The sequence below is a fragment of the Varroa jacobsoni genome, unplaced genomic scaffold, assembly GCF_002532875.2.
Source record: "Varroa jacobsoni isolate VJ856 unplaced genomic scaffold, vjacob_1.0 scaffold_1071, whole genome shotgun sequence".
In the NCBI taxonomy this organism is placed as follows: domain Eukaryota; kingdom Metazoa; phylum Arthropoda; class Arachnida; order Mesostigmata; family Varroidae; genus Varroa; species Varroa jacobsoni.
The window spans coordinates 151,467-177,946 of NW_019213973.1; the positions used below are offsets into that span (position 1 = coordinate 151,467).

Genomic DNA, 26,480 nt, shown 5'->3' on the forward strand with positions numbered 1-26,480 from the left:
TTTGATCAATATTCCATCAACTAATGGAATAGCTTTGATATTCCAGTTATTGATATTTCACCACCAACGTGCCTAAATACGTATGCGCGCATGGCACATCCGAATAGGTATTTCGACAGTGAGCCAAGCGAAATCGAACTATGAAACAGCAGCTGCAGGTACGCACTCTGAAATCACAAAGTGAAAAAAGGGCTCGGAGCCCAGTATCACTGTGGAACGGCAACCCCAAAAACAGTACAAGGCCGCAGGCCGGCTTTCTAGCTATAGCCAGGGAAGAGACACAGCAGAGAAGGCTACGACCCTGATAGAACAGTTGAAAGCCAATCAGTAAGCGTCAGTCAACGGCTTTTCTCAAAATATTTCTACTCGATCTGTGGTCGACCCGGTCGATTCTGCGTCCGTTTTTGTTGCTGTTGCTTCTGCCTGCCGTTCATGCGTCTCGCGTTCCGTGTGGGTAACAGACCCATATGACCAGTGAAAGATAGACCGAATCGTTCGTGTGTACGATGGAGTAGATTATCGTAACGGCTGCACTGGCTTTCTTGTTCGGGGCACCCTCTCAGAAGAATAAGCGACAACAAGAACGACGACGAGACTAGATGACGCGCTTGGAAGACGATGTGAGTGAAACAGCGGTGGTGCCGGTGACATTAATCCTCTAGAACCTCTCTTGTTCTGTGCTTTTTTTTTTTGTTTTTCCTTTCTATCGCAGAGATTTTTCTGTGCACGGTAAAGCACTGTGTCCTTTACGGCTTCAAAAACAGGTTCGGTTTCTTCGGTAGATGCGGCCGCACTCGTGACGCTAGTGAGTGCATGAATAGCGGTCAGCTAAAATGAATAGAGGAAAGAGATGCTGTTTCATCACAGGAACATAGGCAGGTAATCGTGTGCATTCGACACGCAGCTGGTGGAAAAGGTCTGCTCTTGTAGAGAAGGTTTGAACAGGCTGGTAGACTAAGTGGTGTTACAAAAGTTAGGTTTGATACGTAACGAGTTTGAATGACAGAAGGGCACAGGACAAGTCGGAGTCGGCGAAATTGTTTTAGTAAGACGCTTAAAGCTTAGGAATCAGATGACGATAGAACACATGAGTGAAATCCTATGCGGACTACATATGTTACAGAAGAATCGAGGGCGTTGCTTTGTGCGGTTAACGACACATAAATGGGACGAGTCCATGATCTGACGCTGTTTACCGTTTCGTTCTCGAAGTCTTCTGGTTCCGAAAACACTCGAAACCTAAAGTGAGTAGGTCTAAACACGTAAAGTAACCAGCCTATATCCAATACAGTATTTGCTTACATATCATGGATATGCCATTATGAAAAAACCTACAAGTACTGAAATATTCCTAGTTAGGCCTTGTGCAGTAACATTCTGTTATGTCCTACAGAAGCCGTCCTATACGTTATGTATTAATTTTGATTCTATAGCCTTTTGCCGTCATTGTTTCTAGCCATATTAGCGCCTCGTTAGTTCTTCTTCTTCGTCTCTACCTGTAATTGTTCATATTCTAAAATTAACGTTCCATCACGCAGTTGACACCTCGGTCCAGCTCTACCTCAACGGTAGCAATAAATTTATTCGGTTATAGTGAGATACTAACAACAACTGTCATCATTATAAGTCACTGCGGGCAAAAAGAAAACCTCTCATCTCGAAATCAACGATGAGACAATCGGCCGTAATATTATATCTTGTACGTGTGAGCTGCTTTCAAAAGACAAACGGTCACCTGAAAGGCATATACCTAACAGTGTTGTTGTTGTTGTTGTCTTTGTTGTCAACGGGACAGTCGGACGGCGTTGAGGCGCAGCAAGTGATGGATAATCTTACAACCAGTGATGCCATTAGTGCTGCTGATACTATTGACATTCCAGTCATAGCCATCTTCAGCGGCTTCTGGGTTCATCCGTCTCATTCGAAAACGATCGATATGATTGAATCATAGAGGGCGCTGGCAATTGGCTATCTGGCGCTGTCGTAATGTTCATCAACGGTCGCTGTAATCGTCGGCTGTAATGGCATGTCTGCCAGTTATTCCGTGGACGATTATACAAGGAAACAAAAGAAGAAAATCAAGCCTGTTACTGCTGGTCCTGCTATTGCGACGGAAGTGAAAGTTGTTGTTGTTGTTGTTATCGGGTAGTTGTTACGTTAATGCAGCGTGGGTCCAATGGCGCCAGTCGCAACGGTTGCGGCGGAAGTTATCAAACACTCGTTCGTCTCTGCGAGCGCGATCGCTACGACTCTGGTTGACATGGCGGGTAGGCAACGCGTCTTTTTAGTAGCGATAGGTCCATTTGTGGCAGTATTAACTGTGGCAACGATAGCTCAGTCAATGACTGTGAGAAAATAAAAGTACCAATGTATAATTTACGTCAGGCGAGCCGGGTTAAGCGAAAGTATTCCCAATCGACGACGTTGTTATTGGCTGTTAGTGCTGCTTTGGCAAATTACGCCGAGCAATGTACGGGCGATATAAAACCGTTTTCTGGCTGACTTCTTGATAATTCCACAAAAACGCTTAGTCAAGGGTGGCGGTCCAAGAGAAATCTCTATCTCCTATTGCATGAGCATTGCCACTTGACAAGCGCTTCGTAGTCACGCGTGTTATCAGATAACTGATTCTGCTATTACTGTCCCTGTTTACTAGTATGTCTGCCAATTAGCTTTTACATGTATTTATATATAGCACGATTCTACAACGGTACAGACAATGGCGGATGCTGTGGAACACAGCTTTCCCACCGGCCCTCTTGTTCCAATTCAACAGGCCAATACGACACATGACGTAGCCGATGATTGCCTGTTTATCTATTCTCTCCCCAACCCCCGGTCTGAGCACACAGAAACAGCGGCTAACGTTTCATGCCTTGCGTGTCCGCATTCGCCTCGAGAGGTACGCGCCAGAAAGGTTCAAGCAAGCAGACCACGTGCACATAAAGCCCAACTCAGCCCTAGTTTAGCAATGGGGAAACGAATCCATAGTCGTACCGGTAAATGAAGGAAATGGAAATTAAATTAATCGTATTAATTAATATAAGATGATTGTCCATTTGGCAATCAGGTCGATGCGGAGCGTTTTGTATTCGGATAGAATTGCGTTGACATAATGTTTACAGGGAGTATCATTTGTTTCGTATAGAAAATTTCTCTATAAACTGTTGGACATAACCCTGAGCGGTGATTGCCATTATGATAAAATGCCAGCGGGTCAAACGACACGTCACTAGGTGCTGCTTGATTGTCTCATCCTTATCTTCCTCAAATTCAGCTGCTGATAAGGAATTCAGTTATCAGTTTCATGAATGCGAGACATTTATTAGCTTTAGATAAGCACCGTTATCGGAACCGTGCTTCTGGCATTTTTGCGGTAAAGATGGATAGCGTCGATGAAATGCCGTGCGGTTAACTTCTGATCAACTTGCTTGCCAATAAAGAGTGTATTCTACGAATCTAAGTGAGATTTTACCACTTTACACAATGATGACGCTTGTTGAAAATTCAATAAAATCTACGTTTTACAATATCTCAGTAACTGTCTCTACTTTGTTCGGTATCAATTTAAGCGTTCTATTAGCTTTGAGTGGAAACCAATAGAACGGGAAGAACAGTCCATTGATCTCCGTATTACGTTTTCAGTCAGAGTAAACTCTATTGCTCACCGCTATGTATTTTTCGCTCGCTAACGCGGTTGCCTCCTCATAAGTCAGGACGGCTGCGCGTACACATAGGCATTTTTGCCAGGCCATCATCGATGGCAAAATGGCGCATCGTAGCCAAACCCTAACCCTGTTTCGCGTCCTATCATTCGAAGTTACAATTGACAATTCTCTGTCTTACGGGTATACAGGCTTCACCTGCGTACGCGCAGGTTCGTCGATATGACTGTCGATAACATCGTTACTGCCAGCAAATAAAATGTCGAAAACAAGAATGAACGGACAAGGGGTGAGTCGAAGCATGAAAGTGCCAACGGTGCGGTAGTATGAGCTGTCGCTGAATGTATTACAGTAGTATTGCAGATTTGTGTTCTCAACGGTTTTGTGGCCGTTGTTGGAAATCCTCGGCGCCCCGCAGGACTGCATCAGATCGCTAACGGTCTAATGGGCACTAGTGACCCATCTGATAGGGCGTCGAGTCGACTCGACTCGACCCAATCGCCCGATCTGGCAGGGCTGAAGACCAACGGCAAGATGTAGCAACACCAGTAACATCAGCTCCAACGAGAGTTTGCTGCGGCCGCAGGCGACGACTGCTCACAGTTTTCCGTAAGCGGCAGCTGACGAAGTTGTCCAAAGACTTCGTCGCTTTCGTATTGTTCGCCTTTTTTCTTATATTTGTCGACCGTCTTGGAGCTATTCTCGATAACAATGCTACGGCGCGATAGCCAGTGTCGATTGAAGCCATCGTGTCAAGGGATTCAATAGAACGTGATCCGCAACGACCGGTCAGTAGTGTTGATAGATTCGAAAAGCCGCGACAAAATCGCAAATGCATCACTGCTACAGCAGAGGCCGTATCTCATTAATATAGTCACTGGTGGAAACGACCAGTGTCAGCAAGACCAAGGAAAGATAAATAGAAAACGTTGGGATCCATTGACGTTTCCTGATTGACAATCGCGATACGTTGCAGAGCAGTCAGCCGACCGATAGCAGAGAGGAGACGACGGCGGCGGCAAGCAGCTTAAAGCACGCGGGAAAACTGAAAGCGTGCGAGGCTTTTGTGAAGTAGCTAGTGGCGCTAGCCTCCTTAGCCGTCCTACTGGCAACAGAACGGTTGTGTCTCTTCAAATCAGACGCAATCGCCATTGCCATCATCGACGACTTGATCAATCGCAGCCAAATGACTGGCAAAGCGACGACTAGCGGTAAAGATTACTCAAGTAAGCCTCTCACTGGCTGATCGACTAATTGATTTGGCTTACCGTCATGCAGAAGTTCTTCTGCGTCTCTTTTTTTTTTTTGCTCTGTACCACTCGATTAACAGACTGACGTAGCAGACGGTATAGTCAAGGCGGGAGTCAGCTATGGAGGCCAGTACGAGCGGGTCGCGATGGTCAGTTCGACAATGGTGACAATGCCCACGTTGCAACCCTGCTGGACCGATGATAAGATGTAAACGCTTATAGGGCGCATATAGATAACTTATGCAGATGTAGCAGCAGTGTGAAATCTAAGTTGAAAGGAATTCAAAAGTAGTATACTTAAAACGAGCATTATTACGTATGGGTACGTCGTAAGCGAATATTGTAGTGAATACTCACACCCAGAAGCAGCCGGCGGTAGGGATTAATAGATCTGAAAGATAGTGTTCCAGTCATTAAACCACTTTAACATATAGATCAGGTCCAAGCTAGCTGCCGCTAGTTTTTTGAGTACTAATTGTTTTTTATCTGCGTAATTCGGACACCAAACGCTGCACCAAACGACGGCAGATAAGAAAAGGCACGTCATTCTCTAACGTGATAACGTGGATTTCCATAGAAGGTGTTACACCCATCGGGCCTCCAAGGTGTTCCATTACAGAAAGTCCGAGTGATATCTAGCGTATTCTGCAATATCTAGTATCATCCAGTAAACTTTTTCATGGTAAGAATATTGTGTTAGGAGCAGAAAATGGCGCAATAATGGCACTCTCCATTTAGATTTTTAGTGGCTTCTTCTGTCAGCACATATAAAGACATCAGTATTGCGTCAGAAGCGTCAGCTTTTCGTTACCTCTATGATGGGCTGTGGTGACGATTCCTTCTTCCCTTAAGATTCAATGTAACGTTGGCAGAGACAACGATGTTACTTGCGTTATATTCACTGAACACGCTAGCTGTGTATGAATTCGTTTATACATTCGCCTTGATTAGCGACAAACAGCCAACGACGAATAGGCCTTAACCACGCCCCGAAATATAAACAACCTCGTGGTTCGTCCCATGTTAAACCAACTACATTTTGCTGGGTGAAGGCCAAGGGTTAAGCACAACACTTCGTTCGATCTGAAATAGCCGCCGGCCTCTTTCTGCGCCATCGCTTTATCTGTCAAAAAGGATTAATGAGATCCGCGTGAGGGTTGTCACGAAATACCGGCGAAGACCGTTACTTCTGCAGCCAGTTAACTGCCGTTTGATTTTCTAGTCAATTACATTCTCGAAAGCGTGGAGCCTTCAACGCTAGCCTGCGAGATAGAGGAAACGCGCGGAACGGTGATATTCAGCCACGGAAGTATCACCATACACACCTGTTCATATCTTCACTATAGTATGCATTGCCTATGCTGCCGATGTAGTGACTTACCGTCCGTTGGCGTAAATCAATTATTTATCTGTTTGTTCCATTCAGTATGGACAAACGCTATCTTATCAATGGCCTTGTTCGTTTAACCGTGATCTATCTCGTGTTTTACTACGCCAATGCCCGCCTATTGGCTCATACAATTTTTTTTCAATCAAATCTAGTTTATATCCAACACTAACCATGAAAGTCATCGTTGAAGTAAAACCCTAGAAAAATTCGAACTACCGCACAGTATCGACAGGCGGCTTGCTAATTATACAGCGAGAATAAATCAGGTTCCAAAGCTTCGCTGAAATTGCTTGTTTTATGGTATCGGGAGCTAGCAAAAGAAAACGAAGGAAATGGGAGAAGTTGATCCTCTTAGCCAAAGCCATTATATCGGCCAAAGCTCACGTTGCTATCGGGTCGTCATTAGACGCGTGGTCATAGGAAGATTTAACGTTGATCGATGGTCGGCCTGCGGGAAAATGAGCGAGACGAGCTTAAGCAGCGAACTTGAGAAGCTTATCGTGAGTGCGGCATTTCGGAGACATCGATTTCTTAGCCCTACACCAAACCAACACTCCTATAGCAAACCGTTATCTCAAAAGATACAGCCAACTCATTGTATCAAGGATTATTTTATCTGATAGGCAGAGAGGGAGAGGGGGAGGGAGAGGGAGAATTTATAATATGATATACTGGAAGCCGTTCTATAAACAATTGATAGCGACAAGTTGTTATTAACGGTCACAGTGACCTTCGACAGAAGTGATCTAACTGTATGCGTTATCAGTAACGGTTTTAATTAAAAAACAAGCTACAGGAGCTTGAAATTGGCGTCGTATTTGGTTCAGAATGCATAATACTAGGTATATAACCGAACGATTGTTGTTTTTGCCTAACCTGGAATCGATGACAATTACCTTAGACGGTTCTTAAACGGCGAATATTTGAGAAGAACTTCTTCGTAGAACAAAGGTTACTTTGTGTGAAATATGTAACCGAAATGTTGATTGAAGATTCGATATTATTTTGAATCGTTTCAGGATCCCGTGGGAGACACGGACAACATGCAATCATGTTACGAGTTACTCAACGTTCCTCTAGCCAAGGTAAGGAATTCACTTGTACAGGGATTTGTAAAAGCGTATTTCCACAACAAAGTCAAATGTTCATCTGCTATCGCCAATAATAAATGAAGACAATAGGTGGATTCTCCTGTGCCCCCAACTGAAAGCTTCCGCCGAAAAAGGCTGATTTGCTCGATTGCGTAGCTCAGTCATCGAGACCGCAACATGAATTTAGTCGTCACACGGATTCGTCGGCGTTCAAGGAAAAAAAATTAGATTTTTAGACAAAAACTAGATGGTGATGAGGTGACATTTAGTTAACAGTCATGTTTTTTCTTTGTTTTTATAACACGCCACAGAATCAAACGAGTAGTATACTCAGTGGAGCATTTTTTATTACGCTAGTAGGTCCACCTGCGTTGCGTCGATCTGAGTATCGGAAATGTCTAGTAGAAAATGTATGCGACTTGGATATAGCAGCTGAACTCAATGAGCTAACAAAGCTATGGCGCATCCGGCCGTATTGAATAGAATTGAATTATAGAAATGGTTCAATAGGCAAGCATGTTGAATTTCAAACGTGTCAGGTTAGGAAGATTGGATCGTACAATTGTACGAATCTTCAATAAATCGTTGTCTGCTTCAGGAAGATGCACGGAGGAGTTCGTTGCCCTATTCGCATTCTATTAGAATGAAACGTTACACATTATAAATCGAAGCTTTCGTGACGTCCTCCGTCCTGGGCTTCATCTCAGTTAGATTTCAAAGCATGCTATAGCCTTCTTTTATCCACTGGAGGCAGGCAAGGTGTTCACATCCTAAATATTCAATCTAGCGATGTGTCTACGAGACTTGCCTAATATTTTCATAAGCTGATTATACGCTTTTGGCGCCACCATAAACGCCCATGTGTCGGATCAAGCAGCACATTACCCTGCATCTGTTTTGTTTTAGGCTTAACATCGTAAGGCCTAACACACGTGTTAGGTCACTTGATAGCTCTTTGGGGCATTTTAGTGCATCTTATAATTCCACCGGTGATTCTACTGAACCACCGATGGAATTATACGTTCGCGATTAGATTTCACTTTTTTTTTTGTGCATTTTACATGTTCATGCTTCCGTTCACTTCCATTAGATTCTTTTTTAAGGCAAATACCTGCAATGCTACCTCCTATTGTGACACTATCATTCAGCTGTCCTATCCAGTTGAAACCAATATTCGTGAACATGTACAAGGGTCCTGGGCGCTTTTCGCCTCAACGACATTCAGGCCATAGTGTACATATTGCTTATGCTGTCCACCCATTCAAAGCTCATTTACTGCCATCTGTCTATTGAGACTATTGTCAAGTAGTGGTATTACCTATGGTTTTTTCTTCTTGAGGTTACTTTATTGGTCCACGCATAGTCTAGCGGTACATTTGTATGTTTTCCCGATCTATTTTCGTCCCTTTTTTATACGTAAATATTGTACACCATAATACTTTTATTGGCATTATCTTTCTGCGGCCATATCAGTACTAGTGATATCACTAGTTAAATCCATTCTGTATACACTAGAGGGTTTTCGTTATTGTTGTCAGCAAGAATTCCGCTAGTCGACGCTCGCGGCGCGGCGGTCATAGCCGCTTAGAGCGCCAGTGGACTGCCTTAATGTGCGATGCTTCCGCGACACTCGTTGCGGCAGCTGGAAACTACCATGACGCGCGTACCTTCGTCGATTGTGTGCGACTTGTAGTGCAAGCAAGGGCATTTCTTGCGACTCCAGCATCGGGAGCGGCTGTTACGCGCAGTGGAAAGCCAAACAAATAGCCGCGGTTCTGTCGCTGCCGCTGCCACGGGCGGAAGGAGAACAGCAAATGTATGAACAGAAAAACACGGATAGAGGCCAACATCCAGAGGATCGTGCGACAGCTATCGTATTTAGTGCGCGTCTACGTGGCCTATCATGGTATTCCCTGCAAATTTGCGTCCGTGTGCGGACCTGCGCAAGCGGCTGTAACAGGCAAGCTTATGTTAATGGTTGCGCGTTAGATGCTTAGCGTGCAGAATTCGCCCGTCAGATAAGGAGGACAAAGACGAACAAGTTCGCAGTAAAAGCTACAGCCGGTAGCGTCGTCGCCGAAGAGATTGTTTGGTGGTTCAGCAAGAGTAGATGTCGGTGCTGCTGGTTGTCGGTGGATACTGCTCCCTTCGAATGGCGGCCAATAAAGCACATAATACTGCTGCCATGATTTCAGGCCATTCGTTGTGGGTTGCAATGATCAGACACGGGAACGATATGGTGCATAATGTAGCATGTTTTGTCAACGCGTGTCGTGATACACGCGCGCTTTCGAAACGGTACGGGTTAACGTTGTCGAAGCCAGAGACTGCGCATGAGTCTGAGTATAAGGGAGTAAAGATGAAGCAGTCAATCAAACCCACTATATGTATACCGGCGTGTAGACGGATGCAGGAAAAGCCGTTGGAACTTTCTATTTTATTCTGCCCTATTTTCTGTGGTGAGAACGAGGGAGTTAGCAAAATGGATACTGGATGAATGATATTGTCAAATGGATAATATCATACAACTGTATCAGAGATACGTTTCACAACACATGTGTAATTACATTATTTCTTATGTTTTTCTGATAAAACTCTTCTTGTTGTTGTATTATTATTTATTCATTTTGTGTGATCATAATTAAGTTTTTCCGACCAAAGTTTGAACTTAATTTATGTGAGGATAGGAGGCGATATCGGCGTAATGGATTTTCTATGGGCAAAATTTCGGAAAAGGTGGTAATACGCATCATTTAGGCGATTATATCTAGAAGTCTGGGGCCTACTTCGATGTTGGCCGATCATCAGAGCAATCGTCGTTGTAGGCTCGCTCAATTATTTTAACCTTGATTGGCAGTGTAACCTAGAATCGATTGTCATCTTTGAGTTGTTTTAATTGTCACCAATTTAAGGGCTCACCGTGAAACTGCGAAGCATTTCCGTCTTTGTTTTTTACAAGTGTCTAGTGGCTGACAGAATTATTATATCGCACAAACGATCTCGTTTACATACACAAAGATATAGGTCAACTATCAGATAGTTGATAGGCGTAAATACATAAGTTGTGTTCCTGTTTGTTCGAATTTGTTCGAACAAACAGTTCACCAGATGCAGGACACTGGCAGGCGTTCTCAGGCCCACTAAGAATGGTTTGCACACCTCATACTTTTAGTATACTTTCGCTCATTTGTATCCGATGCAAACAAAATAATTTTAGCGTGAAAAGATGTTTTTTTTTCAAAGGGTCATGCGACATTTTCCCAACCCCCTATCTACGTGTGTCTTTCATTTGTAAATGGTATCTTGCACACATTGCACGTTCGGCGTCGGAAACGTCCGAAGAAAATGCTCACCGCGTCGCCGAAAAAAGAAACCTCAGTCAACGTTTTCGGTGTTCACACGTTCGTCTGTCGAGACCAATCGATGGAGAATCAGTGAAAACTCATTTACATTATAAATCAGGCGATGCAAAATGGGCAAATTTTCGGCAATGGTCGAATCGTCGTGATGCGACCTGATAATTAAGTTTGTGTGTGTCTTCTGCTAATTCGTGTGCGCACACATGAAACAACACAGGGCCGTTAACTTCAGTAGATCGAACGTTTGACTCTGATATGAGGAACCCGATGGCGAAAGCTATTGGAAATCTTACAGTCGGCATCTCAGATAGACCTGCCTATCCTGTAAAAGATATCTATTCATACCCATTTAATCATAGGGAATACGAGTGGGTAAGATGTGGCAAGTGTATAGTTTTATATTCAGCTCGGAAATTGTTTTTACTCAGTTGGAAAAAATGTGTAAACTAAGATTGAAGATAAAAAATCTTACTTTTGCACCCTATGCTTTCATATTATCCAGCTACCCACCGCAACAACTCTAATTACAGCGTTTATTTTGGCTTTAAATTCACTCGCGAACATTTTATTACAAATCATTGTATATGTCTATGCGTGCTGTGAGCTCCTACAGTATGTTTGAAGTTGTATGTCGTAAAGCCACATAGTAGGTTCCAGCCGCCTATACCGATGATTGTGCTTTGTAACTTAACGCAGAAGACGATTTGTACTGTATTTTTAGCCTGCGTACATGTATACATATATATATATCTCAGCCGGGAAACTTCGACGGCCGATTTTGTCCCTAGCATTTACATCGCTATTACTGCTGACCAATGCCAAATTGAAGTGCTACGAAAGTGAAGCCTTATGTTATTACTTCTCAACGCTACCCTTCAGTGATGCAATTCTTTGAATCCAGTAAGCGGCAGCAGTAGTAATCTCGCGGAGAGAAGGGAGGACGCAATCCTTCAGTGAAGGCAATCGTTTAATCTCCTAGCGAGCGAAACTAGACTCTGATTGTATAGAGATTGATGACTGTAAGCCAGAATGGCCTTGCGATTTAACGAAGAGGTCGCACGTTTTGAATAGGTGCTGCCGAAGCTCTTGACTAATCTTGGTTCGGGAATCGTTCTGACGACTGTCGTCCCGACACATAACCTATACGCAAATGAAAAAGTATTATTTCTTTGAGAATGAACGTAGCAAGTTCGTACCGTTACACGGTTTTATTAGCGAGGCAAGTATTTCCCAGTTTAAGCGTCTTGTGCCTCAGCGGCTGGCATGTCATGAAGACACTGCAATCGCGGGGTTGATCACTTGTCGATGTCGTTACCGCAGCAACTGTTGACAAGTCGGTGTAATTTATTTGGATATTTGCCATCGCTCACATGTACAAAGTCACAAATATAGTACGGCAAAATATTTGTCAAGTTATACCGTCCGTCACTGATGCACGTAAATCCGTGTCACACATGCCAGTGAAGTATAAACAAGAGGCTGGCCTACTATTAAAGCGGACTCTTCTTATTCGAGACGCGGGTGCACCATGAGCTTTCTAAATGATGAAAATTTCATGTTCATTTTGCTTTAGCATATATACATACATGTACACAAAGACGATCAGCAATAGTTTTGTTAATGAATTATGTGATTCAGGTACCCAACTACGGTTTCGGCATTGCCGTCAGCGGTGGCAGAGATAGTTCGCTTAGCGACAATCCTGAGGGGAATATTGTCATCTCCGATGTGCTGAAAAATGGACCAGCGGAGGGTAAACTTTTGTAAGTTAAATTCACGTTATTCATCACAAGCGCGGCACAGGGTAAAAGCATACATTTCAAAACATAGCTGACGTCACTAAGTGCAGTAGGATCACAGGAGGTGTAATGGTAGAAGAGGTCCATCAGGTGTTAATAGCTAATGGTGTTTACTCGTCATTACTTGACCTGATTGTCGGCATAGAATCGGTGATATCGTACTCAGCGCCAATGGGATCTCGCTAGAGCGTGTCGATTACTCAAGAGCGGTACAGGTTCTGCGTGATTGTGAAACCGTCGTGAAACTGCTCATCAAGCGCCGGCTTCCCCCTCAAGGACCTCCAGCCTCAACGACCGGCCACGCACACGGCAATAACATGCACGGCGTTCAATCCATGCAGTCTTCGTCGGCCAATTCCAACCCTAATATTATATCCGTAAAATTGCAAAGACTTAAAAAGAAGGAAGACTTTGGCATTGTTCTAGGTTGCCAGTTATACGTCAAAGAAATCGCGGGCCGCTCTATTGCTCAACAGGATAACACTTTAAGGCCCGGAGATGTGGTGCTCAAAGTGAGTAATAAAATAAACCTTTTCTAAAAATATTTAATAGCGTATATCTCACACAATACTGTTAGATTACAATTACTTCATTAATGTTGCCAGCCAGCAAAAGAAGGCAACAGTTTACCAACGTTCTGTGTAAACCAACGAATACCATTATATTGAGTATTTGCTTTCCTTATTTCAATCTCCTATAACTGTTTTTTTACAGCTTAATGATCAACTAACAGACAACCTGTCACTTAAGGAAGCTCGCAAACTTATTGACAGCGTTAAGAACTGCATTAGTTTGGTCGTACGGAGAGATGGAAATGACAGCTCCAACGAGCTCACACAACTTAGGTCTCCTGTCGGACGATTGGAAGGAAATGGCGATCGGAATACTCTCAGTGGGCCGGATAGAGAGAATCGCATGCTCGGATTGCCGCCCGGATCCCCCGGAACACCGCTCAATAACAATCTACTCAATAATAACAACAATAATAACACACTTACACATGCATTCAATGGGACAAGTACACCTACGAAAATCCCCAAAAGAAACCTACCGCTCAATGATGTCATTGAAGAACTTACCGCTCGGACACCCCCTCAGATGTAAAGTTTCTACTAATTTTGTCTTATCAAATATAAAATTACAATAGTTACGGAATGGTTGGTGCTAGATACATCCGTACTTTCTGTGTTCCTTTCACCAGAGTATATCCTTCTGCCTAAAGAGTTTCGTCGACAGATGTGGCGAACCATACGTATATATATGCAGCGACTTTCATGCTTTGTAAATTATATAATACATGGCGAACGAGATACAGTAAGGTCAGCATCGACACTAGTCTTCTTCTGCTTTTTTTTTTATATTATCTCTATCTCTTGACTAGGCCGCCCATTTGCGACGCGCCCGTACGAACCGTCCTATTAGAGAAGCCGCCTGAAGGATCTGTTGGGATTCGTCTAACTGGTGGAAACAAGGTGGGTATTTTTGTCTCAGCGGTCCAACCTGGCATCGCTGCTTCGCTGCAGGGTTTGCAGCCTGGAGACAAACTACTCAAAGTCAACCAAGTGGATATGACTGGCGTAACTCGGGAAGATGCCGCCATGTTCCTTCTGCGCGTGCAAGATCGCGTTACGCTCGAAGTTCAGCTTTGCAAACAAGGTAAAGCTCAATCATTGCTTGATGTATACATGCGAGAATGTTTGTTAAGGGACGAGTTAATTGTTTTCGATGGGACAGACAGAAGTTTATGACGTGTGAGTATTCAATAATATTTATAAATAAGTGTAATAATAATTTAATCTTTCGGCTCGTTCGTGTAATTTGGTATTATTTTTTAGAATACGACGAGATAGTTGCGGGTCAACTGCATGGCGATTCATTTTACGTTAAGACAAATTTCGCCCACGACCCGACGCCCGGACAAGCCGTCAAGGACGCACTGTCGTTCAAGAGTGGAGAGATCTTTCATGTTGTTGATACGCTTCACAATGGAGCCGTCGGACAATGGCTTGGTTATCGCTTAGGCAGAAACCAGCAGGAGATCCAAAAGGGCGTAATCCCCAATGCAAGTCGGGCCGACGAATACGCTCAAGAACAATCCGCTCAACTCAAGAAGGACAAAGAACTTGACAGCCGAAGTAGCTTCTTTAAACGGCGCGGCCAGCGGCGCTCAAAATCACTTATAAAGGTAATATGATAAGAATTTTGTGATCATAGAAAATATTGTGTTCTTCCAGAGAAGCTAGGAAAAGGCTTACGTAGGAAGGAGGCCCGCACCAAAGTACCGTATGACTGAGTCGTTTATCCCTGGTTGTAGGCTGCCTGATGAATACGGCAGTCCTCAATCGGACGGTCGTCGTTTCTAGAACGAATGATCTTTAACTAGCTAGCTGAGGAAGTATCTTATCTTTAAATGCTGACCTTGTCAAATAGCTGGTACAGAAACTCGATCATCCCTAACTTAAGCACTCTAAGAGGATTTTCTTCGGGTTTAGGGCACTTTTTTCCAAATTACTCTCTGGTTTATTGCTTTCCAATATTGCTCAAAGCATAATCAACGGCTGCTTTGAGACCTCCTCCTTTTGTATTGAAACAAACCACAAAATTATTTCGTTCTTCTTTCCTTCTCAAAGGTGCACACATTTTTCTACAGTTTATTTCTGTGATTGCTTAAACACGTAGCTTTTATAAGTAAAACTAGAAAAAAAATAAAGCGCTAAACATCTTCTTTAAAAAAGACATGAAAATAGAAACGAGATTTAGCGTCGTATCTGAATCACAACAGATGATGTTACTGATCTCTATTGAACTGCTCTGTTGAGTCCAGGTATCTTTCTCGAGAAAAATAATTTTCGACGTATGTTCTCGAATCGTTGTGATCGAAGCGAAATAATTATAATAATAATAATAACGTTTTACTACATTATGCAAAGGTCGTACCGAAATAATAAAAAAATATGTAATACTTGTTTTTGTATAGATCTTAGTATCCCTATTTAGTGATGGCGCAGGTGCTTGCCGCATATACTGACTACACTGTATGTAGACATGCAGGTTCAACGATTTGTGATTTTAAAGTGTTGAAATAAAAGGCTGTTCTTAGGAGCGCTATTATTGATTTTATATTGCGCCATGTTTTGCCCTGCCTACATAGCCAGAAGGCGAGTTAACAACTCTGAAAATGTTTGCTGAAAATTCTACCACGCTTCGATCCCGAATGACTTCAAGGGCCTATTAGAACATGAAGCAACTATCTGTCCGGCGAGATTGAAAACATTGTTATTTACCGAACGTAGTCAGGGAAACATTAGAATGAATCTCGTATAATTTCTGTGTATTGGGGACGATTGTAAATGAAATCACCGGTTGTAACTTTTACATTGTCGTTCAGCCTATATGCTGACCAAGTACCGTTTTATCGGCACTGTAAAACACTTCGTCACATTGAGCTTACGTGGTGTATGTGAATAGCAACAAGCCCACCGATGTATCCTGGTTCTATGTGACACGAGCGACGCAAATGTGGCAGTATGTGGATGCTTACCGATAGGTTCTTTGATACCAATTGGCGGAATCACTGAAAAGTTAAGCGTGCCTTAGGGGGCAAGTGGTCAATAACGTTAGATCTACCTGGAAAAAAGGGTGGTGCTTTTTTCGCTAGAGAAAATTTGCGTTAATAATAAAATAAATATAGATTTTAGTCGAGTAACGTTCACGATCTTGTTGTAGAGAATACGTGATGCACACTCCAGCACTACAGTGACGGGTGTGACGAGCTGACTGTCGAAAAACGTTAGACCGAAGACGTAAACGAGCATGCTCCCATAGAAGTTTTTAGTTATGCCATGATCACAGAAAGGTTGCCCTGTGGACGCATAGGATCAGTGGCCCGATGCCTTTGACATCGTATTGTCTTTACGGCAACTATACGAGAATGATAAAACAAATGGATCGGCTAGTGCTAGCTCCCTGCTAGCAGCTTTGTAGGTGACGCGCTTAATTACATACAAGCTTTCTATATTTATTGGAGTATTAGACGGCGCGAAGTACAATTTTATACTTAGAAATCTGTGTTTATTCACCCTATTTGGCAGAGTTAATCTTTATCTTTAAACATGATTTAGGACAGAGTCAGGACAGATGTTACGCAGGATTGCCCACACATTAATGGGCCAAGAAATCAAATTTGCTTGACTACGGAGAAGTATATCGTCAACATTACACAGTTATGCGGTACAGCTTTTAGAAGACGCAGGCCGCAGACTTCGGATTTCTGTGGTGAGACGGCAGTTTATTGAGAGAAATAAAGTATTACAGATCGTTCATGTGGAAGTACCTGAAAAAGTAAAGCTGTTACGGTGGACAGCGGGCAGCAGTCGTTGTCTTATCGGCTGACACGGCATCACTACGAGCGCGTTTAGCTGGTCAGTGCTACGCGCACTGAACAAATCAACGATCGTGAATCTGGATGGGGCAGTCGTTAATAATCGTATGAAACGTCTTGATACTAAGTCAAGCCAAGCTAAATATGTATACATTTGTATGATCTATTTAAGTGCAAACACTACTGATTTGATCAAAGCATCCGTTGTTTGGAGGGTATCGTTTGTAAATTCAACCGAACAAACCCAGCTCTGTAGTCAACATGTAGAAGTGGTGCCCCACAGCCACGCGCTATACGCTTAGACATATATTAACATCGAAGTTACCTCATTTTGCATTATTTCGCTTGCGTTATTTGGAAGATACACTGCAACAGTAACTTGAGTCTTCCCTCATACTTGAGCTATACATCACACTTCGCCAAAGGTGTCGTGTAATATCCATATCGTTAAGTTAAACTCATAAACATAACGTATCGTTAAGCTAGACTCATAAACAAATTTCGCAAGAAATCAAGTTCGGACTATGTCTTATGTATAAAAATACTGAGTTGTGGTTCAGTTACGAAAGATCGGAGATATATCCAACAATAATTATACTTAAAATATCAACGAAATCAGATATGCATGGCTTAGATGCTTAGACAAGCGACTCGCAAGACGTCGCGCGTCCCAGAATTTTGCCTCTCATCTGACTCAACGGCCATCAGACGAAAGTGGAAATTTGAAGAAATAAACTTTTCGTATGAGAATCCGTATACAATAACGCATGATTGTCACACACAATTTCTGTAAACATTTTCACTGGCGCGCACGGCTGTCGTTTGCGTCACCAATCAGAAGGCGAGATGGGCACCGTTTTTAGACAGTTTGCCTATACTGCCGCTAGTCCTACACAGGCCTAGTATTTTATTGTTAATTATAGACGCCTATATTTGTTCATAATGTGATTAATGCAAGCGTTATATATATATTTTTTCTATTTTGTATAGCTAATTTAGTATTATTGCTAGGAAACTATTTGTTTTATTCCATCATTCACTCATCGTTTCTGAATAGATACAATGTGCAGACTACGTAACCGACTGTAATGACACCTTCATTATATATAGCAACAAAAAAGTAATTTTTTTCTTATATCAAAGCTGTTGTTCCTTATTATTATTATTAAGTATTTTTTAGTCTTTACAATCATTAAGTTAAACTTCCTCAGAGATGTGTTTTATTGAGATTCACTGCTTTCGGAGTGAAACCACGTTTGATTTAATTTAGCAAAGCGACACTCATGTTCCGGCAGCAATCGGAATTGGCAGAGCTGGTAGTTTCTTGATAAAGAAAAATTTTATCGTTTCTGAATCCTTTTAGGACCATGGTGCAGAACCTATTTACTCGGAGCAATGTCGACTGGTTGCCTACCAACGCGTGACGTTACGTCACCCAGGCTTCGTTCGACCTGTGGTTATACTAGGAGCGATAGCTGATGCCGCTCGCTCACGTCTTCTGCACGATTTTCCCGAGACATTTGCCGCTCCTCTATTTGATACAGTCCCTGGCGCAGGCGGTGACTCAGGCTCTCCAGCCGTGATCCGCCTTAGCGCGATCAAAGAGATCAGTAAACGTGGCCAGCATGCTGTTCTCGACGTAACGCCATCGACCGTTGAGCGACTGAATTACGCACAATTCTACCCGATTGTGGTGTTCATGCGCGTCGAAAGCAAACATGTCGTCAAAGAAGTCCGCAGCCAGTTGGCACCGTTAATGCCTGCTGGACGTGGGCTGAAAAGCTCACGCAAGCTGCTTGAACACGCAGCGCGTGTGGAGAAAACGCACGCACACGTCTTTTCTATCACGATTCCCGTAACCGCTGGTGGAAGTGACGGATGGTTTCGCACGCTTACCGAAGCAATCGAACGGCAACAGAGTCAAGCAATTTGGACGGCCGAAGCGAAGCCCGACTCGCTGATCACGGATGATTTCCTGTTCCCATCACAGCCGAATCGCCTCAGTTACGCGTCCTCACCAGAGAGCGACATCGAGCTAGCTAACGAGCACCAAAATGAAGACTCGTACGCGATCGGTAAATATCGAATAGGATGAATACGATTGACTGTACAGTAAGAATGCTACGGGTATGGAAGGGAAAGCTATAGCAGGTACTAAATAAATGGAAGTATATTGTGCGTTGTGCACGTAAACATATCGATAGGTTGACACCTTTTCGGCCTGCCCTGTTGTGTAGTCGGGTCCAGTATAGATGGAAATGGAGTCGAAACTATAGTAACATTACTACTACAACAATACATATATATGCTAACTGCAGTTTGCCTGATGTGGTGGCATCTTCAGGCCGACTGGTGAAGTCGTCCAGTGACCCGTCGCTTATCGTCTCCGCAGATGATCAAGGAGCCGCAGGTGAGGGACCCACACCTTGTAATGCCGGCGCTCCTGACACCTTCGCAGCAAATCCTGCTATTCAAAGTCCAGTGCAGGGGGGAGCAATTAACTCGCAATCGACACCGACTGGTATTCAACCAAGGTATTGTATACTCTACCGACTAAAACGTACCTTCATTGATGAGATAATCTTAGATAAAAAAAAACATGCGTTAAGCACCCTCATATATCTTTCATATAATCATTAGATATGATTGCTTGACAATTCACACATCAGCACTTGAGGGTCCCACAACTGACGTTTGGGAGAAGGACAAATAAATAGGTAATCTTGATTTTTAAGCACAAAACACAGAGCTGATCTATGGGCCTGCATTCAAGACCATTTTTCGCGATAATGAGGACATCACTATCATAGGTATATGAGCCGCATCTTTACACCTTTTGTTGTCCTTCGACAGTCTGCCGGACAATGACACCTACGTGAGCTCTTCGCTGATTCCGAAGAAGAGCCATGGAGGTAGTCAACTGAACGATTCAAGCCCGCTGTATGATTCAACGCCACCGCGAGCACCACCCTCTGGTGTTCCGCCATCTGCTCCCGGATCGCTAGCAGCTTTGCGAGGTGGCCCCGATCGGTCGACGCCTATTGACGTCCTCCAACAGCAACAGCAACATCAGCAACAGCACCAACAACAACATCAACAACAGCACCAGCAACAACATCAACAACAACAGCAGCAGCAGCAGCAGGAACTTATGTACACAAGCTCATCATCGGAAATGGCTCAATTACAACGAAGGTTACACGAACAAAAGCTCCACGAAATCTACTCGACGAAGGAGGCAGTACTACGTCAGACATGCCACACGCCGCAGGCCAATATAGATACACCGGGAGCCACCGGATCTAGCCTGTCACAGCTGCCGCCGAAGGTTGATCGTACTAACAAACCTCAACGTTTTAATGGAATGGCAAGTATTCGAATGCGCACTTCTGACAACTGCGACATCTGCCTATATTTTCAACAAGTCTAAAATAAGCACTTCGAATTGAAGCACACGATTGAATTATCACCAGTTCACAAATACACCAGTGGTGGCTCAAAATAATTAATGAACAATTTTCATAATCAGCATACGATGGTAGTTAGATGGTATGCCTATGTTTTCTTATTATTTCTTAGGCTCCGACGGGTTACGCGATGCGAATGACCCCACAGAATCCAACCCGTTTCCCCAGTGCCACCGACTCTCCTCAACCACTGCCCGATTCAGACTACATCAATGCGCAACAGGTTGCTCAACAACGGCAACTGCATTCAAGGCAAGGTTCGATGGGTCTCAGTAACCATGAGCCACCATCAGCGCGTCTACTCGACGAAAGTCCATATGGATCAAGGGCTATGCTTGTAGGCCGAAACCCCATGGGTCCTATGGGTGGTCCTATGACGCTACCGCCACCTTTGAAAAAGCCGATCCCTCCTCCACCGCCTCGCACACCGTCAAAGCCTGGCGTAGGCCCGCCGGGGGCCAGAGGTACCCCAAATGGACAGCGGATCCATGATACGATGAATTCACCACACAACATGAGCGGTTCAGTGGATCGCCGTACGCCTGGAGAACGAGACCTTGTAATGAAAAATGCTCCGCCGCCGTACTCGGCTTACCAGGGAATAAATGTCATCTCAAACAGTGAGTCTATAATCCTGGCAATGATTTTTCAAATACAATAATAGCAACAACTATTAACGAAATCTTCTATGAATCTACGATAACCATGCACGTTTATTACGGACTAAAGACAATTCCTTAAGGCCGGTTTGTTTGTTATCTTCTGTATCAGACTAAATCTTAGCAATTCATTAATTCTGTTCCTCATATTGTAGATAACAACAATATAAATAACAGTTCGGACTATGGAACTTACGGTAAACCACCCGGAGGCCCAGGAAGTATGGGCGCATCTGGGGGCCGTGCTCCACCCCCTGCAGTAGCGCTCGACAGTCACAATTATGTGAGCCGGGCCGGGAGCAAACGCACAAATCTATTCCCTCCACCGCCGCCACTAACACATACCCACTCGTCGAACTCGAATCAGATTCTTATCACAAATAATAGCAGCAATCATATGAACAACAACGGGATAAATAATACTCTAAACAGCAAGATGGCTCACGAGGTCAATAACAACAACAACAATCAGATGTATAGCAATCAGCAACAGCAGGGTCCTGATGGAAACAACGCCTCTGTGTATCAAATGAACAGCGGCCTCTATCTGAACGTGCCATATCCACCAAGTCCATATCGGTAGGTACCGGAGAATAACAGTCCGTGAATGAAATTAGATTGACTTCAACTGAGCCCCATTTTGCTTTCTGCTAAATGCCCTATTCCCTTAACTTCATGCACACGAAAGATTACCTCCTAATGAGTAACATGGGGGGCAGGATAAGGGGCAGAAAATATGTTGACAGGATTCGTCGCATGAATGGTATCTATTTTAGGTGCATGTAAACAGCTTGAAGCTGGTATTTCCACTCTTGCTGTTTTGTATAATTTAAGGGAACAAGTTGAAATGTCGTTTGTGATTATTTTCTGGTAGTTTGGTGTTCGGTGTAGATATGTTTAATGTATTTTCTATTGATTCTTGCTTAAATTACTATTCTGTACATATGCAAACACGTAGGGGGGCCGGTACACTAAATCAACGAGGAGTAAATCCAGCAGCAGGTGGCGCTAATTACGAAGGGAACAGGGCCAGCGCTTTTGAACTCTATAAGAAGCCTGATCATTCTGGAGGTCACGGAGGTCCAGTGCTAGGCCATAGTCCCGCTTACAAACGTACCATGTTGAATGATGTCGACGATGAATACGCCAAGTAAGTTCAAATAGGAAAGGATGCGAGCTGTTGATGAGAAGCGAACTACTTCTATAACATTCATCCAGTAGCTACTGTGGCTTCCCCTACAACTTTAAGCGAATGGCAGGAGAAGTTCGTCGAGAGGTTCTGCATTTTAATCAAGGGGGCAATCTTCACATGCTCTTCATTCAGCCCTATCCATTCAATCGTCGTCTATGAAGATGGTCGCCAAGCGATGCTATTCACTTGGCTATGTGTGATATAGGTGCCATGATGCTGATTTGTCGCTGCTGCCAAACCATTGAATCCATATCCATATAAGCACCGTCTAGATCGCACTGCCGATATCGACTTTGACAAAGAAAAAAAACGAATCAGCTGAGCACAATTGAGTGAACTTCATAATGAAACACACAAGCGGCAATACAACTGTTTATCCAATACAGGTAGTAAAAAAATTGTTCAAGATGGTGAGCAAACATATGAATATATGAGTATATATACATACAAAGATATTATAATAAAGATATTTTGATTTTTTAACCAATTTCTCTGAGCATAGCCTTTCAAAATGCATCGATAAATAGCAGCAGGAGTCCTAACTAACCTATACTTCACACAACTGAAACGTTGTCACCAAAACTGCCGCGAGCTTTACTTCTACGTTAACCCCGCAACACAGTTGCTCCGTAACACCATTCTATGCTATCGCTGTTTTAATGCCTGCTATAAAAAGATAACAATTTATTCTAATTATCATAACCGTAATAATAGTATATAATATAACACAGCAAGCGAAAACCTATCGGCGATAGGTCGAAGGGCAAAATTTCCGTATAAAATACGTTCAGCTTGTCTCTCGTCAATTATGCGAACAGAGCTTCCCGAACCGAACGCATTAGAAATTCTACTCCCCGCTGAAGGTAATCCATTATCTTTTGCCAACAGATTACATTTACCGCATATCAGATTGTCACTACAGTGATAAAACAGGCCTTTTTGTCATCGTCCTGCCAACAAGTGGATATGATATTTGCGTCGAAAATTCCTTTTTTTAACGTGCTGACAACCTGTCGCTCCTTTTATGGACCATATCCTCTGCCTACCCCCCCCCCCCCCCCCGATATGTAAGAAAAGCCTTTGCTAAATAATTTGTCGATCAACAACAGTATATTTCATCTAACTTTAAAATGTAGGTATTATTTGGTGTTAACTCGGGTATGACGGTGTGGCTGGGTCGATGGGAAGGGAACAGTAATAAATAATAGTGCATCTTGATTTGCGTGAGATGCTAACCGCATGTCGTGGTGTTTATTGTTGTTGATGTTATCGTTTTCTCGCCTGCTTTGTCGGCATTATCGTTGCCGGTATTGTTCCAACCTCTGCGTGTACTGCCGGGCGCAATATGTCCTCCTGGCGTCATGTGCACAACGAACCCGGCCTGATTTCGGCGAATCTCTGTGATTTTTGCTTGGCGCCGACGTGCGCCGATTTCTATGCGGCCGTCTAAGCAGTCTGGGAGATAGGCCTCGTGAACGGCGCGATGATCCGACGCCTCCAGGTGCTGGCACTGTTGTCGCGTACGTCTCGGGCGTGTTCGGATCTGCAGGTGGCCGACTGTATTCAGAACGGACCGGGGTCTCACTAGTGATACCGGAGGGTGCCATCCCTGAAGGCGTCCAACAAGAAGTCTATTTTCAGATCTGTCAGGACGAAGCTATGCAACCACCACTCGACCGCTATAAAGGTTTGTATCAGCTGGTTTTTGATCTTTGTACATCCTCTCACCTGCAATTTTGCTACGTGCAGCACACGTATGTATGCTGTTGAAGATGCACAGCTTCGTAGAAATCTGCGGTAGTGGAGCAAGCGACTGAAATTACCAATAAACCACGCACGAGATATTGGCCCTGACACGTTTTAGCGATGTGAAAAGCTGAAGCATGTTCAAAGTCTAGAATTGTTTGTAGAGGGCTTTGCCAATCACTACTGCGCGCTTAGTCCACTTCAACATTCTGTTGTTTGTTCTGCAAAATAAAACTTTTTTTTCACAGGAGAGACCCTGCTGAGTCCGTTGGTTATGTGCGGCCCACATGGCCTTGAATTCCTGAAACCCATCGAGCTTCGGCTACCCCATTGCGCCGGGCTCAACCCGGACAATTGGTCCTTCGCTTTGAAGTCCACGGATACTGCGGGTGGAATGCCTGCCGAATGGCAAAACGTGTCGCTCGATAGTGGCATAAAAGGGGTTGGCTCGTCACAGGTTAAGGACGACCATATTCTTGTTAAGGCCCATCGCTTCTAAGATCTGGGATCGTCTTCTTAGGACGTCATTTTTTCACCTGTTTTCAAATCAATCAAATATAGATGAGAAGTAAATTAAGTCTAACAATTCTGTGTCTACGCATATTCCTTATAGATGAGTACAATAGATTATATATATATATGTAGAGGAAGGGAGAGAGAGAGAGAGAGAGAGAGAGAGAAAGCAATTAGTGAATTACTGCATCGTCTGTAATGAAAAACTAACGTGTCTTCGCAGTCTATATTTCGTGTCACAAAAACGCCGCCAAATTACTAAGATGTTTAAATTCCAAAATAGCGCTATCTGTATTATATGCCAACTCGTTTTGCGAAGCTTTCGTTAATAGAATCAGATAGAGTAGAAGTGGAAGTATCCCTCCTATATCTTATTCAAGCTTAAAGAGCGTCAAGCTTATGAATATAAAAATATCGTTGTGTCTCGTATAACGGAATGGACCTGTAGTAAAACGAGCAGCAGCTGTAGTGAGTACTTCTATGCACATATAATGTCTTTACCGATATCGATACCTGAAGTTGTTTGGGAATCCAAATTAGGCGCGTAATTTGGGGACTTACCTTTGGTGGTGTTTAACAATCAGTAACATGAGCATTGTCCAAAAAGGTTATGATGTAAGTTAAAGTTCGCAGCAGCCGGAGTACCAATTAACAAAACACCAACTGAAAGCCAAGTACGGGAGTGAGAAGCCTTAACGAGGTAAAAGCACCAAACCAAAACTGGTGCAAAATTCTGTAGATATTAATAAACACAAAAACCTATTAATTATTTTAATTATAGTTGATATTATTGTGATGATAATAAAGTAAATAAACGGTGGTAATGGATAATCTGTTGCCAGTCATCGGACTCGTCGGATCCTTTTCATTATAGGAAGAGAAGTAAAAACCATTTCTTTATTGATACGGTCCCATTGATATAATGTCGGTGAAACGTTTCCCAGCAGCGTAAGAACTTTATAATCAGCAGTGTTCGAGATCGTTAATTAACTAAGCAAGTCAGGTCACGAAAACCAGTTCTTTATTAGAAAGAATAACGAGCAGCCCTTTCCTTATAGAGTCACGGTCGTGAAGATAGAGCCTCTGTAAAGTCTCCTTCTTTTCATAAAACGAATAATAAAGTCAGGTATTGTTTTATAAAAGGATTAACAGGCCTAATGTTGTTTTTTTTTTCGGAGACAACTTTAAAACAAGAGAGTTATAACAAGCGGTGAAATGAGTTGAAACCGAGAGGCTTCTGCGTTTGTATTATTGCACTGAGATAGTGAGGTAGAAGACGTATTTTGTGCTCATAAATAGTTTGTCCGACTACCACGTCATCCTTCAGCTGTAGCCAGGAGGGGTTAGTGGCTGACAATTCATCCTGAAGCGCTTGCCCCCCACAATAATGGAATATTTATCGTACTATTAGTGAGTCAACCGAATCAACTTCAACGAACGATTCGAGTCCCTTGGTTCAAACGGTCACATAGCAAGTACCTTTATAGCATCAAGTATTTTGCGACTCAGCATGTCCCCAAACAAACCGTCTAAAGAGGAATAGACCATAGACAAAACAGATAAACTTCTGGTACTCAAATGTCCGACTTGATCGGCAAAAGGTAGCCGTTTGATATCTCATTAAGGTAAATCAAAACCTGTTTGGAACAAAGGGCTCATTTGATCAATTTGTTGCACGACCGTCACTTTTCAAACTAAATTTCTGTATCGTACTCCATATGATGACTCATAATTTGTGTGATACAAACAAAATGGAACACAAGAAACATGAGTAGATGGTGACACTGAAGAAAATGTCTCTTGTATAATTCTACGATGGTTGCCCATTTTATTTAATCAACACACTTCGATGGGTAAATATAATAAAAGATCAGTATACGTTCGCTATAAATAATTAATCAATTTCGAGACTCGTTCTTAAGCGTTCGTTCGAGTTTATCCGCTTCGTTTCCGAAGCTTCCCTATGGC

The 26,480-nt window shown here is 43.2% G+C and overlaps 1 protein-coding gene across 6 annotated transcripts in view; it reads left to right on the plus strand.

Annotated features, from left to right (window-relative positions):
* Window positions 1–25,362, plus strand: part of pyd (zonula occludens-like protein polychaetoid) — a 37,416-nt gene extending 12,054 nt beyond the window's left edge. For 2 of the 6 annotated variants that reach the window (XM_022843723.2, XM_022843719.2), the window contains exons 2-15: window positions 7,325–7,390; window positions 12,394–12,518; window positions 12,700–13,066; window positions 13,269–13,654; window positions 13,936–14,210; window positions 14,390–14,739; window positions 18,299–19,010; window positions 19,280–19,469; window positions 19,789–20,302; window positions 20,515–21,022; window positions 21,217–21,640; window positions 22,020–22,211; window positions 23,708–23,940; window positions 24,248–25,362. In XM_022843723.2, the coding sequence (XP_022699458.1) occupies window positions 7,349–7,390; window positions 12,394–12,518; window positions 12,700–13,066; window positions 13,269–13,654; window positions 13,936–14,210; window positions 14,390–14,739; window positions 18,299–19,010; window positions 19,280–19,469; window positions 19,789–20,302; window positions 20,515–21,022; window positions 21,217–21,640; window positions 22,020–22,211; window positions 23,708–23,940; window positions 24,248–24,498 (4,569 nt within the window). In that variant the 5' untranslated portion in view covers window positions 7,325–7,348 and the 3' untranslated portion in view covers window positions 24,499–25,362. Of the gene's footprint in view, window positions 1–533; window positions 621–787; window positions 880–1,123; window positions 1,245–7,324; window positions 7,391–12,393; window positions 12,519–12,699; window positions 13,067–13,268; window positions 13,655–13,935; window positions 14,211–14,389; window positions 14,740–18,298; window positions 19,011–19,279; window positions 19,470–19,788; window positions 20,303–20,514; window positions 21,023–21,216; window positions 21,641–22,019; window positions 22,640–23,707; window positions 23,941–24,247 lie in introns of those variants that run through there. The other 4 variants (XM_022843721.2, XM_022843720.2, XR_015313385.1 and 1 more) reach the window with 4 other exon arrangements.
* The last annotated feature ends 1,118 nt before the right edge of the window (window positions 25,363–26,480 follow it).